Consider the following 20,311-nt stretch of genomic DNA (forward strand, 5'->3'; position numbering starts at 1 on the left):
TATTCCTCAGTATGCATGTGAGGATTTGTTAGAACAGGATTCTAACCCAAAAGGTGAGGAGTTACATGTAAATTATACATTTCTTTGGGTCTCAGCAAATGTGCGGTGGCAGGTAGAGACCTACACACTGAGTAGCAAGGCTAACAAAAATCACAAATGCTATATTGGGACCCTACCTACCCTCATTACTTCATGCAATTTCAATCACTTCCCCCAAAGCCTCACATCAAAACACCATGGATGCATGAATTAAGTCCCCAATAAATAGGCCTTGGGGGATACCCTCAGAGAATAGCAGTGGGGCATTGTGTACTCTGAGACTTTGGAAACAAACTGAAGAGTCACTGAGAAGCGGCACAAGAGATGCTTTTATTCCCTTTTCTACTTTGTTTTGCTGCGGAGGTTGTGAAATTCTGTGGGAGAAAGCAATGTGGTTGGAGGAAAGTCTCTAGCCATGGTCCTCCATCTTAAGGAAACAGCCTCTCCTCCCAGTGTGCGTGTGTTTCTAAGTGTGTCCCCAGAGGCATGAGTGGTTCAGGAACTTGGCACTGAACTGCTGTGTTTAGTGTGCTCCCTCACCCGCTCCCTCCCAATCACCCTCCAGAGTCCCAACATATTTTCAGGTACAAATCAAGAAACTGCCAAGTTCACTGGCTGGTAAGAGCAGCAGTTAAAAAAAAAAGCCAAAGAGTGCTTTGCGAAGAAGTTTGTGGAAGGTGGGAAGCAATAGGGGGAAGGGAGGATATTTTCAGCAGCACAGAGGTACCCTGAGACCCATTTGAAAGACAGACACCTCTCTTATTGTGATTTCTACATTTATGCCTCTTTAATGGTCAGTGGAGAGCAATAGAATGCCTTCCACATGGTTAATCATGATTCCAATAGATGGCATCGACGAACATGCTACCTATGGGATCCATGAGTTAACAAAGATGATCATTGAACACTGACTTTCACTTTTCTTTCTTTTCCTCCAGGGCAGCCACTGAAGTTTTGGCAGCTTTGCTGAAATCCAGTAAGCATCCCTTTAAAAGAGGGGCTATCTCTTCCCCTTCTTATGTTTGTGAGAGGTACTCTTTTGTTCTATGGCTCCATTCTGACCTGTGAAGAAATAGAGATTCGTATCCCAAGTCTGTTGGAGAAAGAAGAGAATGTGATGGCTGTTGAAAAGCAAGTGAATATATCTGAAATGGACATGTCCACTTATATTCTATGATCATTAGTGTTGATTGTCAAGTGGACAGAATCACCTGGGAGGATGGTCTCTCGGCATGCGTGTGAGAGATTATTACAATTGAATTAACTGAGGTGGGGGGATCCAGCCAAAGTGGGTGCCATCATTTCCTGGTAGGGCTCCTTCATTTGTTGCTTTCTGCTTCTTGGCTTTGTATATATCATGGCCAGCTACTTCAAGCTCCTGGTTTCTTGTTTTTGTTGCCATGATGAACTGTACCTTGAACTATGAGCCAAGATAAATCTTTTCTCCCTTGAGTTGCTTTTGTCAGAGCATTTTATCATAGCAACAAGAGAAGTAGCTAAGACAAAGACAACTGTCTTTATAAGGGAAGTAAGTTGTCTGTTGCAGCTCTTGGGACTCTTCAATTCCTTCTGACAGAGGAAGCAACCATTAAGCATACTAGAATAAATCAAAGCTTGTGGGATTGTCCAGTGGAATAAAAGGTTATGACTGGGTACATAGCAGATTCTGGCTTTTGGTTTTAAACTTTGCTCATGACTCTATATGCTTGGGCAGGTAGGGTGTTGGGAATTACTTGGACAATGCAGATGTTCATAAGGTTGTTTTTTTATTATTATTAGAAAGTTATTTCTTTCTTCAGCTATGTGAGTGATTGAAAAAAAAAATAGCTTGGAGGTTCTGAATTATTGTGAGGATTTTTTTTTTTTTTGCCTCATAGCCTTAGTCTAATTACATTGGGAGTCGATTTCACATGTGCAATATAATAGTCGGCATGATGCATTTGGGAGTGAAGTCTTGGCTTAATGTTTTTATTCCTCCCCTCCGTACTCCTCCATCTGTTTTAATTTGGCACCTTGGAAACAAACTTCTTCAATGGTGATAGTTGTTTGTCTATAGGGAGCTCAGGGCCTGTGGCTAATGGGCGAACTTTAATAAGAGTTATACATAGATAAATAAATAAAAATGAAAACACTCATTCTCTATCAAACCTATAATCTCTGTCAACCAGAAGCAAGGAGACAAAGCCAAAGTACATGATGTTTCCTTTTATAGACTGAAGCAGAAAATGAATCTTGAATTCATTTAGTTGATTGGAACTTCATACAGTATCAATGTCTGTCCACAAACACAGCTTTAGAGCACAGAGTAGACTGAAGGCAGTGAAAGCAGACTAGGAAGGGAAGAGAGGAAGTCTACGGCATTCTTAAGATGTTAATATGTTACTTGTGGGTTCTGGAGAGGAAGCTGTTGGCTATTCAGAGTCAACTTATTGCAGGTTTAACCTATTGATTTTCACTATGGCACATGGTGCCATTCTCCAAACGCTTGGTGTTGGATGAAGGGCGAGGAGCATGAAGGAAATGAGTGTTGCTCACTGGGCTATCAGTGAGTGCCACGCTTTGAGACAGTAGCTTTCTCTTGAGTCCTCCCAGCCCAGTTTCGGCAATGGAAAACTTGATACTTCTTGGGAAGAAAACCCTGAGAGGTAGGCAGGGCCATATGACCTCCAACATACTTGAAGTTAAGTAGCCTTTCATAAAATGTACCTACGATGTGAAACATCTAAAGGTAAAGTCTCACGTTCCTCAACTCTCGTGATAAGGATCATTGAATCTTGGCCATAGTGTGTGTAACTAGGAATGGACTCAGTCACATACTGTTTTGCTGGGTTTTTCACACACTGGCCAGGCTTAATAAGCTGAGCCTTCAGTGGTAGAGGGCTCTGTTCTAAGTTTTATAACTTCTATTTTACTTTTAAGAGCAATGGCTCTCTGCACTCTGCCCAAAGGTTGCCCATAAGTCTCAGCATCTACATTGATAGGCAGGGCAGAGCTTAGGAAAGAAGTGGGAAACAGTAAGATCTGGAGAGGACAGGAACTCCACAAGGAGAGCAACAGAACCAAAAAATCTGAGCACAGGGGTCTTTCCTGAGACTGATATTCCAACCAAGGACTATGCATGGAGATAACCTAGGACCCCATGCACAGATATAGCCCATGGCAGTTCAGTATCCAAGTGGGTTCCATTGTAATAGGAACAGGGACTGTCTCTGACATGAACTGATTGGCCTGCTCTTTAATTACCTCCCCCTGAGGGGGAGGCAGCATTACCAGGCCACAAAAGAAGACACTGCAGCCACTCCTGATGAGACCTAATTGACTAGGATCAGAAGGAAGGAAAAGAAGTCCTCCCGTATCAGTAGACTTGGAGAGGAGCATGCATGCAGAGGGTGGAGGAAGGAAGGATTGGGACGGGAGGAGGGAGGGAACCACAGGGGGGATACAAAGTGAATAAAGTGTAATTAATAAAGAAAAAAAATTAAAAAAAGAGCAGTGGCTTTCAACCTTCCTAATGCCGTGACCTGTTAAAACAGTTTCTCGAGTTGTGGTTAACCCCAACCATAAAATTATTTTGTTGTTACCTCACAATTGTAATTCGCCACAAGTTAAGAATTGTAATGTAACTATCTGATATACAGGGTATCTGATATGTGACCCCTGTGAAAATATCAGCTGACCACCCCCAAAGGAGTTGTGACCCACAGGTTGAGAACCACTGTTTTAAGCGTTGACTCTTACTTACCTCCTGTGTAGAACCCTCCTTGGATCTCTCGGTTAGGTGCCCCTACTTTCTGCTCCCATAGGCTTTCCTACCTCAGCAGGCTGACTTCATTATACTGAAGTTTGTTTTTTCTTTCCTTTGTCTCTCAGCACGAGCTTCTCAGGGATAGGGGTTATTCCTATTGATCCATGTATTTCTTGTATTAGCACAAGGCTGAAAGTACATATTTGTTGATTACAATTAACTGATTGATTTGTGATGTTCACCCACACAGAATAGCAAGATTTCTCCCTCCAACCTGAATCTAACAACCCATATCTAGAACCAATGGCCTTAACATTTGTAGTTCTAATCCCTATTTACTTTACTAATAGACTGTTAGGGAACTGAAATCCCCTTACAAAAAAGGCTTTACTGTCACATTAGGAAGTCGTATGGGGTTGTCTGCTAATTCTGCTGAGCTGTCCATATGGGTCTTTGCCTGAGTCTTTGGTTATTTATACCACGAAAACAGTTGGATCAGAGGCTCTCTAATATTTTTTCTCCCACTAAACACACAACATTCATTCATATTAGGGCTGTTCACCCTTGTTGCCACTGGCATTTTGAATTGAGTACTTCTTTCCTGTTGAGATCTCTTTTATGCAATGTAGACTATTTAGTGACACCCCTGATATTTATGGACTAGCATCTGGCATTGTGTTTAGATGTAATGACCCACTCCCCTATGGGAATCAAAACTGCTTCCTGTTGATCACCACCAATATTGATTAGGGTGCACACACGACCTGCAATCCACCCAAAGTTTCACAAGATCCAATACCTATTTGTTGGTATTTCATAAACATTTTCATGTTTCATGATTGATCTAAGGTTTACCAGCATCAAGAATCATTCATATGTTTTTATAAGCAGCAGGAACACAGAACGGAGAGCGTTATTGCAAACATTCAAAACTTTCAGGGCAACCTGCAGGGGAAGATCTTGAAAATCTTAAAGTAAGGAGAGCAGGGAGGTTCCATCACCAGTAGCAACTCTAACGTGTGGGTGGAAAGGTTCTGAGGTCATAGGTGAGCTCAGCATAAAAGGCTGCACTTAGCTGGAAAAGTTAGGGCATATAAGAGCAACCATAGCCTAATAGATAGGTGCCATTGTTGTTCTACCAGCCCAACCAAAGTTTACATGGCATGGAGTATCTGGGACTAGATGACACCAATCTAGGTAGGCTGGACTTCCTGCAGAGCTTGGAGAGTCTTGGGCATTTCTAGTCACTCATGGCATTTATATGTCACTTGTAGCTAAGCCTTAACGTGGAATGCCTTTTATCTTGAATTGAAGAATGAGATCCTATCAGCTGAACTAAAACGCAGGAAGTTGGGTTTTAGTCTAAAATTCAAAGCCACATTTAGCACAGCCGGCCTGAAAGGTCCATGCAAACGTTTAGCTGGAAAAGACATGCTTGTTTTAGGTGGCGGCTATTCTGGCCTTGATGGTTACTTGTCAGTGAGTATAAAAGTTGGCAGTTGTAGTAGATCTCGGTAACTGCTTCACAAACAGTGAACATTGCCCCGTCTAAATAAAACTAGAACAAAATATTTACTTGTTGGGGGTAGTCAGTGTTCCCATGGAGTCAATACTGGGGCAGGCTGAGGTCACCAAGATCCTATTTAATCATGGCTGAATGGAGTCAATCCCCACTAGTAGCAGAAGAACCAGGACTCAGAGAGGTGTGGGCCTGCCCTCAGCAAGACACAGGAAAGGGGAGAACTTCGGATCCCATCAGAGAGAGTTTATCATTTTTCTATGGCTCTCTCTCCCTTATCAAACAGAGGCTAGGGGAAAAGCCAGCACAGGAGATGCAGCTGTTTCAGAAGAGAAATGAAGCAAATGATGTCTCAAATCTCTTTCAATTCCTGGGCAGGCAAATTTTGCTTAGAAATCTGAGACCTCATGTCCAATTGTCTCAGCCATTTCACACTACAAATGAAAAAAAAAATCATTGTGCATTCAAGAGTCCATTTGTTTCTGTCTTTTAGATTAGAATGGCCTGATCTAAATTCCACATCGTTCCTCAAATCAGTTTTTCTCTATGCTCACACATGCACAAATTCTCCACTAAATGTTTCTGTACTGAGAGTGTGCCTCTTTGTGTTTTATTCTATCCAAAAGCACTTAGCTTTTTATTATCAAAATTTAATAAAGCTTTGATTAAGAAATCGCACTACTTCAATTGCTTGTGCTGTTTTTCTCTAACAAGCCAAAACAACGTCGTGTGAGCTCTCTCTCTTTCTCTCTTGCTTGCTCTCTCGTTCCCTCCCTCTTTACACTGTGCTTTTGTTTCTCTCACTTCTCTCTCTGCCCTTCTTCCTCACTCCCTAACCCCTCTCCTGATATCACTGTTCCCAGAGTCACTCTCTCTTTGTTTCTTAACCTCCTTTGCATAAGCATTAGCCATGAATGCATTTATGAAAAATTATGACCATGGAAGCAGCCCTTGAATGAGGAGCAGCAATGGGATTACAGTTGATTTGTGCTGGCCCCAGGGATGAGTCTTCCAATAATGTCTTGGCATTAACCTTGCTGCCCAGATTTAAAGGTCATAATTTTGCAACAAGGAAACACCTTCTGGTTCAGGCCCTAAATCTTACTAAGGAAATGAGAAGTCTACTTCATACCTCTCCCTTCTTTAAGAATTAGCTTTTAGAGGATGCTGGCAGTTTGCAGAGGTTAGGGGATGGAAGGAGCCTGAGGGAAGTTAGCAGAGAAAGAAACACAGAGAAGAAAGGAGGGAGAGGGGTATACCAGAGGACTAATGGAAGGTTTGGCAGGAAGATGAGACTTCTCACAGCACTTCCCAGTTAATGTTCTGTCTGTCTGTCTCCCAGGGGATTGCCTGCAGCAGTGGCACTGCAGTAATAGGAAGGAAGGAAGGACAAACCCTGTAAACACAGAGCATGGCCTGACACCCTTATGCTCAGGGTAGGCACCTGCTGTGGCCTGCTGGTTGGCAGTATATACATGCTAGAGGACATGGTGACTAGATGACTTTTCTGCTTTGGAATGCCAATTTCAATAGTCTCCAAAAATTCTAGAAGTGCTGGCATTTCCTCAGAATGGGTGTGTGTGTGTGTGTGTATCTGTGTGAAGATGGTTGACATTGTGGCTCCTTTGGTCTGATGGCGATACACAGGTACCAGCAAATCAGTGCAGGCTTCACTGGATTCATGTGTGTGTTTCCACATAGCCTGTGACCTTCCATCCAGGAGCATTGACCTTCCTTGAGAAGCCTGGTACTCCAGGTTTTCCAGATGTTGTGCTTCTTGTGTCCGTTTCCTAATGAAACTAAAGGTCAGACTGTCGTAGCTGAAAGACCTTGAATTTCTCTTGCATTTCTTCAAACATTTGTCCTTTAGTCTCTCTCAGCATGGATGTACATGAGTTCACTTGTATGTGGAAGCTAGAGATCAACTTCAGAAGCTGTTCTTTAGTCAGCATCCATCTTGTTTTCTCTTTTCTTTTTTAAAGAATCTCTTACTCAACCCAGAGCTTGCCAAGCAGGGTAGGTAGCTGGCCAGTGAGCCCCAGTGATCTGTTTGTCTCTTCCTTCCCAGTACTGGGATTGCAAGCATGTTCATGACCGTACCTGATGTTTTTGTGTGGCTTTTGGAGATTGAATTGGACTTAGGTCCTCATGCCTGCATAATAAGCACTTTACCAGCCAACTGATCTACTTTCCCTACTCAATTATTATTTATTTATTTTTGATTAAATTATAGTAATTTCTATGTCATGTACAGTATGATGTTATGAAACATGACACACTATGGGATGGCTAAGTAGAGTGAAATAGCTTTTCTTTTAAACTTAGTCTTACTCCTTAGAGTAGGCTGGCCTAGAACTTACTGTGTATCTAGACTGGACCTGAACTCATGATCCTCTGACCTCAGCCTCGCTGTTGAGATGACAAGCATGGGCCATTATGTTTTGCCAAACATGTGTGTTTGCTGAGTAGAGAGCTTAACCACATCAATTAGTTCTCATGGCTCCCTTAAAAGGTAATATGGCCCTGGAACAGGCTGGAAACTCTTGACTTTACTTATCCCTTCCTTTCCCAGAGGAGAAAATTGAGGAGGAGGTAGAAGAGGTACCAGGCAGAGCTCTCACAGAGCTCATCTTAGATCTCAGCATACTTGCCTCTCTCAGGGCAGGTCTCCACACCACCCATTCTCACCATTGTCCAGCATGAGGTTCCTCTCTAATCCTTTAAGTAGAAAGTGGTTCTCAAACTTCCTAACGCCATGATCCTTTAACACAGTTCCTCATGCTGTTGTGATCCCCACCGCAAAATCATCTCATTGCTACTTCATAACTTTAATTTTGCTACTCGTATGAATAATATAAATATTTACTATGTAGGATATCTGATATGTGACCCCCATGGGAGGTCAGGTCACGACCCACAGGTTGAGAATCGCTGCTTCACACAGATCGGAGCTAGACTTGGTTATCGATGATCATGTGCTTTCTGCAGGTAAACATATACGACCATTTTCTTTGTTGAACACCCACATGGGTTGAACTTCTTACTGTATCCTCATACCTCATATCGGGCCACATTAGAGGAGCTGTTAATTATTAATGTTGGATAAAGAAGAAGTCTAGTTTCCTAGAATTTGTTACCACTGTCCCTTAGTAACTGTGGCATGTTCATAAACTCGACATCTCTTCTTCTACAATGACTTCTGGGGGAAGTATGCAGTATATTTCGCCGATGAAGCAGAAGTCTCCTTCAAATAACACCGATTTTATTTTATTTTATTTGCATTTGCCACACAGGCATGGACTGCTGCATTTGGCTTCCTAAGAAGGCAGCACAGCAAGCTACAACCATCACAACACTTACATCCAGCATTTATTGAGTTCTCTAGTATGTCAGACACTGTGTATACATTTAACCTGAGAAAGGAGCTTTTGCAGTCCCCATCTTACAAGTGAAGTAACCGAAGTTTGGAAGGCTTAAATAATTTATCCGGCAAGCAGGATTCGGAGTTTACCGGGCAGTCTCTTCCTCCCAGTGAGCTAAGCCCTGTGCGTCACCAGGAAGAGATTCAAGAGGCTAGGTTTACTTAACCCAAGGAAGGTACAACCAAATGTTGAAAGGAAGCTAAGTAAATGTTGTTCAAGTATCAGGAGGGTTAGTTTGGAGGACCATGTGTTACCTAAGTCAGAAACATTAGACGGTCCACTTCTTTTGAATGGGATCCAGTGAAGAGATATTGGAAAACTAGCATGCGTGTGAGGAGCCTGTGTCTACCGCTGGGAGGGTGAGCATCAGGCAAGGCTGATGAATGAGGGCATGAGATCCTGGAGCGAGCAGGGACTGGAAGGATTATAGGCTCCTATTGCGTCATGCCAAATTCAATTTGGCATATTCCTCTTTATAGTCTTGGATACAAGTCCAGTCTTGTCTGACAAATACTTACGTATTTAGCATAGGTCCATAAGCGATTTTTTTTTAAGTTTAAATTAAAAGGCTGCAACTATTCCACTTGTCCCTTTTCCTTCCATCCCCCCACTCCTGGAGTCTGACGTTGCGGGTTGTGTGGGCGGAGTTGCAGACTCCGCTCCTGTAGTTCATATTCCTGCCATGTGGTGGTGCCGTTCTCCTAGTTTTCTCCACCATTGCTAGTCCAATATTTATTTTCGGAGAGTAATTTGTTTATCAGGAGGTTATTTTAATCTAATTTTGGCCATATTTGCGAGCGCACACTATCTGTGCTTCCCAGCGTTAGCAGCTTGCATGTCTTGAAGGAAATTAGCTGAAGACGGTCTCAGAGGCATTTGTGCAGCCATTATTTAAGGGAGGTGAGAGCAGGCAGGGTGAGTGGAGCCCGGGGTTAGAACAGCGGATGGAATTTGTTGCCTTCCTAGTGGTGGTAGCATGATTGAGCAGGACTGACCGAGGGCGGGGGATGGGGGAGCATTCGATTATCCTATCGCAGGCTCTCTCTGCTTGACAGCAGCAACGCTGGCAGTTAGGGTCGCTTGTCTTCCGGGACCTTGTGACAACTTGTAAAGGTCGAAGATTGGTCTGGGAAGGACAAAAGTTTTCTAGTTCAGCAACCCTCTGCAAGAGGCCCTCCTCCCAATTTGAGGGCATTTTAATGAACTGCTACTGCGAGCCCTCTGTAAGCTGGGGAGTGCGGAGAGATTGGGAAGAGAGCAATTGCATACCAGAACACCCACAGCGTGACTATGGTGATTAATAATTGTTGTTGGGCACTTTGCTCACGTTTCGTTGAATTCTTTGTCCTCATTTATATACTAACCATAGTACTCTGCCTGCTTTCTGTGCCAAGACGTAGTTAGTAGAAAGTGAAGACTTGCTGAGATCCCACAAATAGCACAAGGAAAGCTAAACTTTACCTCAGCTGTGACGGCTTCCCAAGCACCGAGTCTTCACAGATCTGTCGATCTTCAGCTGCAGCCAGGAACCCTGGACTCTGGGTTCAGCCACAGATTGACTATGTGATCCTAAACGTGGTCTTTGTCATTGCACTTGAGACCAGGTTTTTCCATAAGTAGAGGGTTGGTTAGAGGATGGTCTGAGGCTTCTTTGCAACAGAATCTTAGGTTTTTGTCATCAAAGCCTAAGCATGAATGGCACACGTGCAGCAGATACAACGGGAATACAGGTGGAGAGCCTTGTTTGTAACAGCTTGGCTTTTCCCTTGCTTCCTGACTCTGATAGACACCGAGAAGCTTCCAGGGAAGTTCCTGAGGGTCTGGAAAAAATAAATATTGAAAAGTTCTGAATGAATTTCTGAGTGGGATTTTGGGAGCTTGACCTGTTGTTTGGAATTGTAGCTTACAGATGGAGTGGCATGATGTTTCCGGTGGGAGGCTGGAAAAGTGTGCCACACTTTTCGTTAACAACAGCAACAAAAGAGCTAGTGAAATTTGACCCAGAGAAAGCCAGAGTTTTGTATTCACCGTCAAACCCAGTCCAGCCATTTAATGGGCCTAATTAAGCAATTGAACTGAGCCTAGGTCATTGAATACAGTGTACTAGATGGCAGGAAGGTAGGATAATGAAGCTTTTCCTGCTAGGGTCAGCCTTTTCAGAGGTAACCATCCTGGGTCTTAACAGAGATGTGGGTGGGGGTGATGAGATGTTCCTGCTTGACATAACATTTGTCTGCAAAATTATTATTGCCATGCAGTTGTTAAGTAGGCAGGATGCTATCTCTTACCACCTCTGTCTCTCTGGGGCTTTCCCTCTATTCTAACATTTGGCTGCAAGTTTGCATCACAGTGTTCCTTTGAAAAGACTGTAAAAGAGTTCAAGGTTCCAAGTCATGGATGAAGATGGCACGGATTTGATAGAACTGTGTAAGTCAATCACCAGAAGGGAAAGATATGGTAGAGAACAGTGTTTGCACAGCAGTTGTGGTGTCTGCTCTAAGGAGACTGTGGGGTCAGATTATAGCAACCACAGAGACATGGTTATCAAGGTAGGCTGGTGTGTCCCCTCAAGAAATAATGAGTACCATAGAAGTAGGTGACATGACAGGAGTGGGAGTAGAGCACTGGACCTTTGGTAAGAACTTTGGTAAGAGTCAGCATTAGTTTATGATTACCGTCATTGGAGGTTTCAGGAGTTATGGTAGAGAGGGATATGGCTTATTCAAATTTAGTCTCCCAAGATCTGCCCCTTGCATTGAATGATACCTGGTTGTTTTTAGTGTCTCTCTTTCCTCTGGAAGGCTTTTCTGTGAAATGGCTAACAGAAAATAGCTTGGAGTTTGTGGACCACACAGTTTCTGTTAGAGTTATTTCCCTTTGCCCTGAGAGGGCGGAAGCAGCTACAGGCAACACATAAAGGAATGGCTGTGGCTGTGTTCCCATAAAACTTTGTAAAAATAAGCTGTGGGCAGTATGCTGACCCCTACTTTAGACTGAGTGAGCCTCAGCCCTGGGGACTGTATTCCATTAATCCTTATTTCTTAAGCCATTAACTCTAATGTATTTTATACAGCAGATACTCAGAGCAAGTTATTTGAATAAGCAAAGGAATGAATAAACACACAAATGCACGCAAATCTGGTCCCCTTCAGTCCATCATTATACACTCTCTTTGTTCTCATTTTGGGTCCTCAGGAGTTAACATCCCAGGTTGCGGAGTTGTAAACCCTTTAGATTTTAGAACTTGTATCATTCTGGCATAATTGATGGCTGGCTGTGGGTTGACACAGATAAAGTATCACGAAGATTTAGAGGGATAGACAAAAGGATAAACATTCCCCAGCTCCAGAGGCACAAGACTGCTTCCTCATCACACCCAGGATTGACTGTACAATTATTTATTTATGTCAAGATGCACATCAGCTGGTTCCTAGAAATCCTAGAAGTAGCAGGTTACAAGGCAACTTTCATATATTAGCTCACCTAATGCCTGCCATAGTCCTGTAAGACAGGTAAATATTTAACAGTTCTACAGCAGTGACTTTCAATGTGATTGATTTTGCCCCCGAAGGAACATTCATTGTGGCCGAGGACATTTTGACTGTCACATCTGTGGGAGGGTTGCTCCTGGAAGCCATGGAATAGAGACCGATTTGCTCCTAACATCCTATGGAGCTCAGAATAGTTCCCTACAATAAGTAATATCCAGACTCAGATGTCCACAGTAGGAGGTCGAGAAAGCCTTGCTCTCTTGAGGCTCAAAGAGGTTAGCTGAGCTCCTCATAGCTATGTAATATGCATTGGGTATGTTAGGAATAAAATATATCCATTCATTTCATTACAGAAGGTTGTATATCTATTTTTTTCAAAAGAAAACAATTTTGAATGAAACCTTGGCAGAAATGTGTATATAAATGGGTAACAGTGAGGGTTAGAAATGCTATTCGTGTTCCTTATCTCCTACCCCAAACCCCAGACCTCTATTGGAACCTCAGTTTCTTCCTCATTTCCTGGAGCCATTGCTGTTTATTTCTGGTCGGTGGGCAGTGTATGTGTGTGTGTGTGTGTGTGTGTGTGTGTGTGAAGTTTCCATGTTGTGTTGCTTGTGCAGGAAGAGAGAATGGAGACATAGGTGTTATGGAGGAAATCAGTGATGGTGTAGTCTGAGTGATAGGAAAGAGAATGGAAATATTGATAATTATTAATGCTGGGTTCAAAGGAGCATGCAGAACGCTCAAGAACTTGGAATTTCATAATGATGTGTTGCTGGGTGACAAGGCCAAAGCAGCAGGCTGGACGTGCATGCTCTTTGTTCCTCCTCACATAGTAGAGTCTGGAGGTTCTGTGAAGCATGAGCTGAATTACATTTCTGTAAAGCCACAGAATTTTCTTCCTTGCAGTCCATAGTAGTGCTCAACTGAGCACTGAGCGGACGATGCCACAGCACACAGGTGCCTTGTGTATCAACTGGCAGAGATTTTCTTCCTTCCAGATATAAATCCTGCCTTCTCTGGGTGTCCTCCTCTGCTGCACTGACAGTGGAAGCAGCCGAGAGTAGTGAGGGCCAGGGCTTCCCAGGGGGCCTCAGCAGGAGAAACAGTTATTCTTGAGGGTTGGTGAGCATTTTTTTTCAACCAACGAGAATCAGCTCCAAGCAAAACTCTGGATGAGCGGGGCAGTCCCTGAAGTTTCAAGGCAAAGCTGTTCATTTCCTTGGGGCTTTTTTCTTTTGCAGAGATGTCACAGACAAGTAATAACCGGGGAAGGTGAGAAAACCCTGACCTAACAGGTTCCTTCATTTTTGTCCACCTTTCTGTAATGGCTCTCAAGGTTTGCATGTGTGTGTATGTGTGTGTGTGTGTGTGTGTGTGTGAGAGAGAGAGAGAGAGAGAGACAGACAGACAGACAGACAGACAGACAGACAGACAGAGACTGAGAGCGACAGAAACAGAGACAGAGGGAGAGGGGGAAGGGAAGGAAGAGGGAGTTAGCAGGTGAGAGACCCTTATCCACCTTTCTGGTCATTTCCGGTAACTTCTGCCCTTACTTTCCCTCCTGGCTTTAGCTCTCCAGCTTTTTGTTCAAGTTTTAGCAATTTTCATTTGCTGTGCTCTTAAGATTTCAGGGATTTCTTAGCAGTGAGGCCTCATAACTACACGGTTGTAGTCTTGGCCCAAGTGCCTCATCTGCAAAGTCTTCCCTGGCCACAAAATCTAACATACCTGCCCCACCCAGCCACTGGAGCATCACGCTCTGTTCCCACTAGCCACTACTCTGAAGGTTCTGTGTTTGTCGGCACCTGCATTCCACCACTGCCTGCACACATATGCATGCCCCCATGCGATATGGGACTTCATTTTGTTTTTGTTAGCTGTGTCCTGATAGCAATAGTGCCCGGAACATATTGACATATCACTGATGCTAAATAAATGTTTGTGGAGTGGAATACTATAGCACCCTAGGTGTGTGTGGGCATAGTTTTAGTTGGCAATTCATTGCTTAAAGCAGGAGCAGCAGCAACGGCAGCAGGATTTGGTTTTGAGGGAGAACGTCTCGGTTTACTTGTGTATGCAGAGTAAATTATCCAGGTTGCTGCTGGGAATCAATTGATTTTTAGATTTTTTTTTTTAAGTATCAATATGACAACATGATCATATTCTCTGCCATCAATGGAAAGATGCATCAGTATTCAAATAGTTCTAAGAGTGAAAATAATGCTGCCAACTGTCATTAATGCCCTATCATTGGTAACATCTTACTTTGGAAAAAATGTGGAAGATATGCTTTGAAATTGCTAAATGCAGAAGCCAGTTCTGATGGGCCATTACAGCTGCTCAGGAGGCTGTGGGAAAAAAAATGTAAATTCAAAGCCTGGCAATTGGTGAGACGCTGCCTCAAAACAAACAAATAGTGGATTGGAGATATGGCTCAGCCATTAAAGGCTAGGTTCACATCTCTCTCTCTCTCTCTCTCTCTCTCTCTCTCTCTCTGTGTGTGTGTGTGTGTGTGTGTAAAGTGATTAAATCACAGCTCACTGGTACAACTTAGGTCTACTCTAGGTACAAGCCCCAGATCTACACAAAAAGAAACCAGTAAGTTAGGGCATGGGAGTATTGATTTGCTTACTATATGTGATACAGAATGTTGAATCAGAGAATCTCTGTTCTAGGGGCCTTTCTGTCATGGAGTAGAGTGTGGCTGCCAAGGGTCCTGCACCAGGAAGTGAGGACAGAGGACAGGAGGAATAGCAGAACCTCCCCTTGTGCAGGGAGAGGAAGATGCAGACTCCGAGGCTAATCTGAGAGGGTGAATGTTCCTCTGGTTTTGAGCCATGTCAGGGGAAGTTAAAGTGGAGCTTCTGGCTTAAAGGAGAGACAACATGGGGCTCAGGGGGATGGCTCAGCAGTTAAGAGCACTGGCTATTCCTCCAGAGGCCTTGAGTTAGGTCCCCGGCAATCACATGGTGGCTCACAACCATCTATAATGTGATAGGGCATTCTCTTCTGACATGCAGGTTACATGCAGATAGAGCAGTCGTATACATAAAGTAAACAAATAAATCTTTTTTAAAACCCTCAAAATAAAAAAAAGAGAAACATCCAAATTCAAAACTATTTGGAAAAACTATAGGTGGCCTTCTCCCCCATTTGAGCCTCTAGTCCTGGGACTCAAAGTGTCCTTCATTTTATAAAGACAAGCGATGGGAAAACAGGTTTTGCTTGAAACCAACACTCAAGTTTATTGAGCTGTGTCTGCATTACAAAGAGAAAGAAGCACCTGTGACTGAATCCAGTGTCAGTCCTATTGTTTGAGCAACAAATAATCAACGGTGATTTCCACCGTTGTTTTTCAGTCTGTATCCCATTGCTTCATCTCTGTGCAGGAGCTGAACCTCTGCTGCAGCTGTAGAGGGAGTGAGTGAAGGTAACCTCGGGGCCCTGCTTCTCAAAATCATTGCGCTTACTTTACATTCTGCTCCTGACTTCTGGGCTGGCCTCACTTAGTTTCTGTCTGGCTATCAGAAAGACCCTCAGACATTGTCTCTAGTGACTTGAATAATTGTTGGCTACTTATTGGGGTCCATAAACCTTGTGGAATTTGCTTCTCACTAGAATTTGGAAGTCTGAGGAGACACAGGGCAGATGAAAGATGCAGGAGAGAAATCTGTTTCCTCTAAGATCCTTAGGCTTTAGCTCCAGTAGCCTTTCAGAAACATTTTGCAAGAAGCTGGCTGTATCGGTAAGAGTTAAATGTTTGTACTGGATGCTAACTGGGGCATCAAGGGTTTGGGGACAGGATAGGATGTCAGCTCTTCAGTCAGGTGGGAAATTCTATTAGAATCCTAGAGATACCATTTATAAGCTTGCTGGACTTCACTAAGCCTTTCAACATCTTTCAGACTCTGCATCTGTATTTGTAAAGTTAGAAATATAATGCGTAATCTACAGCACTTCCATAAGACAAACAAGATGATCCATGTAAAATGATTAGCTGATGCTGAGCACATAGGAAACATTCAGCAAATAAATAGTTCTCCTTGTGCCTGTTATTACAGTGGGAAAGCAGGCAGCTCATTGTTTTATAATGTGTTTTGAAAACCTTAAGAAAGGCTATTTTGTCCAAAAATATTTTCTAAATTGGCTCACTGAGAAGATCATGAAAACGGTCTATTGCAAAGGTGTACACAGTATATACATACTATAGGTAGGGACATCCTTATCTTGAGCCTCATGATGTCTCAGAATGGAGAGCTCCAGGTGAGAAAGTGCAGGGTTTGAGTGCTATGGGTCAAAGTGCATGTTTCAGTGTGAAGTCCTGATTGGGACTGAGCAAATTTTGTGATGTAGTTTTTCCTGGTTGGTAGACCAGGTGAAGAGAAAGCTTTCAAGAAGACCTTGAAAGGTACTGTGGAATTCAGTGAGCCTTGCTAAGTGATTGTCTGCTTTTAGTTTTCTTTCCTGTATAGGAAGAGCTTAAACATGCTTAGAAAATGGACTTTTAGGACATTTCTAAGCAAAGCATGGACTTCTTTGATCTTTATGTGCAGGGATTTCCCAAGATAGCATGTTAGAGTATGCAGTGTAGCTGAATATGATTTCTTTCCCAGAAGTGTCTGAAGGCCTCAAATCCTTGCACTTATTATTATATATACACCTATCTTATCAAACCCAAGAATGGTTTATGATTTGAACATGAAATGTTCTCATGAAGTTAAATGTTGGCGCCTAGGTCCCCAGCTGGTAGTACCATGCTGGAATGTTTAGGAAACTTCAGGAGGGAAGGCCTAGCTTGGTGAAATAGCTATTGGGTCATGCCTTTGGTGGCTACCCTGCCCTGCCTCTGGTTAATCTGTCTGCTTGCTGCCTGCTCTGCCACACATTCCCTGTGGTGATTATTGGTCTTGCTTTGGCATTGCTCCTGCTTTCTATGCCCCACTTCTTTTTTGGAATGGGAATTTTAACACCGTGTCAGTATATTTGGGGATAAATAACTTGTTCTTGGTCTTGTAAAGAGGGCTAACGTGTGCGAATTTACATTGAATGGTATGGCTGCTCCTGAGTTAGCAGGGGAGGCAGGAGGGACTCATTTAAACTGCATTTAAAGTATGGTACTAAATAATGTAATTGAGACCGCATGTCTAGTAAATGGTAGGGCCCTTGGTCACTCCAAAGCTATGTGTTGCTGCTGCTTTTGTCCCTGAATGGGGCTTTGAAAAGGAACATATTCATTTGTGGAACGTTTGACCCTTCGTTGTACATAAGAGCAGGGTGTTGCTAGAATCATAAACAGTGGTGATCATGTTGATGATGTTCATTTTCACGGGCAGCAGGTCTTGAGCGGTTATTGTGTCTCTGGCATTAGATGGCTTAGTGTATATTATCTCAATTAATGTTCTCAAATTAATAGCGAGGAAGCCATTTTTCATTTTGTCTTTCAGATAAAAGACTGAGCTCAGTGTTACACAGCTAGAAAGGGGGTGGAGCCCAGCCTTGTTCAGGACTGCGGTAGACAGCTCTCAGAAAGCTGCAGGGTCTGCACAGGGGTCAGGGCCAGCAAAGCAAGGACAAGTACCCGTGGATGCCAAAGATGAGCTTAGAGGCTTATGCTGATCTGTGTGCCTCATTCCTGGATGTAGCTGTCAGGGTCTGGTGTAGTCCTGTGCTACAGATCCCTACAATTCTTTTGATGAAAGACCTCACTCTACCTCTAAAGAACTGAAACAATCCTGAGATAAAAGAATAAAGAACAGCATTGACAGACAACTCTCTTTAACTTTGCCAAATTCTTGTTTGGGCAGAGTAGCGGGATACTTGTACTAATCTGGAACTCCAAGCATTTCTCAAAAGCAGCTGCCATGAGGCTCCAGATTCTCCAGGAGAAAGTCAATGCTTTGAGGCTTAAAGGTCTCTAGGCTTTTCTGTTTAGAAGACAAATATCTTTGTAAAGATGGTTCTGCTCACCAATGCCTTGAGGGGCTAGGGAGATAATTCACTTTTAAAAGAGATGGGGTAAGACAAAAGGTGAGGTGGTTGCTATGGTAACCTGCAGGCCTGCTTGCCCTGTGATTAAACATTGACAACATGGCATACACCAAAAGTCTACAGGCTACTGGACTATAGCTCCAACCACAGGGTTATTTCTCTCTTACTCTCTTAATTATTTAAATCACCAATACCCCTTCCTGTAGCTAAGTACCACTGATACCATAACATAATTCTTTCTGGTTCATTTTATTTTATTTTTCCTCTTACCTGAGTTAAAAAACTACACTAGTAGGCATCTCTACTAAAGTAAAACATTTGAATTTCAGTTAAAAATATTTTGAGTAAAAATCAGGATACCAGCAAACCATGTCTCAGAAAGATAATTAGCTAAAAAGGAAGGCCCTGCGACGACAAAACCCAGAGAGATAAGGGGAATATAAAAAGATGAATTAGAGTGAAAACAAACATAAATTAATTATCTGCTGTTCCAGGATTCCACAATGGAAAATGGGCCAAAGATATTTAGTTGTAGCTGGAGTGGCCAACCAAAACAAGGAATACCCAGGAGGCAGGGAGGTACAAGGGCTTAGGACTTTTCTCCATCTTGTCATTCTACTTCTATATTTCAAACTATGTACCTCATCTCATATTTCTAGGGAGTTACAATATGTGTGCGCATGCATGCATGCATGTGTGCACACATACACACAAACATATGGGCATATATATATCTATATATACACACACACACACACAATAGGAATTGGTTTTTCTAAAAACAATCTTAAGAAAAAGCCTTTTATATAGTCAGACTACGGAAAAGTTGGTCTGCTTGGAAGAAAGTTGCAATGCTGGGAGTCCCCCAGACTCTGAGCTCACTCAGAGCTGTGTCTGAAAACTCACATTTTCTCCTGAATATGTTTCTGCTCTGAGAAGTGGTGTTTTTCCTCTCAGGTCTCACAAGAACTTGGAGCCGCTGATCCTAGCGACCCTCATTTCATTCTTTGGCTCTTCTCCACTTTTGCTCTTCCAAAGTTTGATGAATCTCCACTTGTCGGGTGTTAGATACGTATTGACTTTTGCAAAAACTTCCCAAACTGTTCTTGTAGAAAGATTGATTGATATAGGGTCAGCAAAGAAGGGGGTTATTTACTTTAGATGTTAGTAAACATGGCAGATTGCTGGGGATTAACTGGGAAACCATGAATAAAATCATTGTTATTTGATAAGGGATTTTTCTCTCAGACAATTAAAGATTTTTTTTCTCCATTGCCCACTTTTTTTTTTAAACCCCAAACGAATAATGAATGAAGGTCATTAGGATGATGTATTATTGGTCACATTGCTCTGCAATAGATAAAGATAAATATCATCAAGCTGCCACTGCATACAGAGCCCCAGTGTCCATATTTGCCATTCTGGCACTTTTCATCAAAAAATAGTTTCCTTTAACACCTCCTTGTTAGTCCCCAATTTTCTTTTAAACATCAGATATCAGACAGACTGGATCCCCAATTCAGACAGCAAAGGACTCTAGCTAAGAACAGCCAAGGCAAGAAATATTTTTTTGTTACAAAGGAATAATTTGTTAAAGGAAGCATCGAAAGAGCTTTAAACCTTTCACAAACATATAACCAGTCATAAGTCTCATCACTCTCAATTCAGGGTCATGGCTGCATGAAATGTTGTAAAAGAAAAAAAAAACAAAATAAAATCAGCTCCTCACATGGGTCAAAATTCTCGGGAGTGCTAAGAAAAGCCCTGCAATTTAAAATGTTATAAACAAGCAAAATAAAAGGTCTGTTAATATTATGAGAAAAATCTCTGTGGAATACAGCATTGAATTTCCATGTTGTTTTTACACCCGTGTGTGCTTACATGGTCTTGTGGAAAAAAAATAATACTTGAAGCTATAATTCTGCTCTTCTGATTACAGCTCAGGGGAGCTCCCTCACATGCATTTGGCTAGAAGCACATATTGTCTCATAAGCCAGCATGATTGGTTCATATAATGGAGCCACATAGCCTCGAGAGAAGGGCAGGATTTGAATGTCTGTGGCAGAGTCACAGAGACAGCCATCTGGAGTCTCACAGTGTGCCT

General features: G+C 42.7%; 1 protein-coding gene across 7 annotated transcripts in view; it reads left to right on the forward strand.

Annotated features, from left to right (window-relative positions):
• The window catches only part of Agbl1 (AGBL carboxypeptidase 1), an 887,605-nt gene that overhangs the window by 59,359 nt on the left and 807,935 nt on the right, over positions 1-20,311 (forward strand). For all 7 annotated transcript variants that reach the window (XM_060367383.1, XM_060367384.1, XM_060367380.1 and 4 more), the window contains exon 5: positions 978-1,015. In XM_060367383.1, the coding sequence (XP_060223366.1) occupies positions 978-1,015 (38 nt within the window). The remainder of the gene's footprint in view (positions 1-977; positions 1,016-20,311) is intronic.

This window comes from Meriones unguiculatus, chromosome 14 (genome assembly GCF_030254825.1).
Source record: "Meriones unguiculatus strain TT.TT164.6M chromosome 14, Bangor_MerUng_6.1, whole genome shotgun sequence".
Lineage (NCBI taxonomy): Eukaryota > Metazoa > Chordata > Mammalia > Rodentia > Muridae > Meriones > Meriones unguiculatus.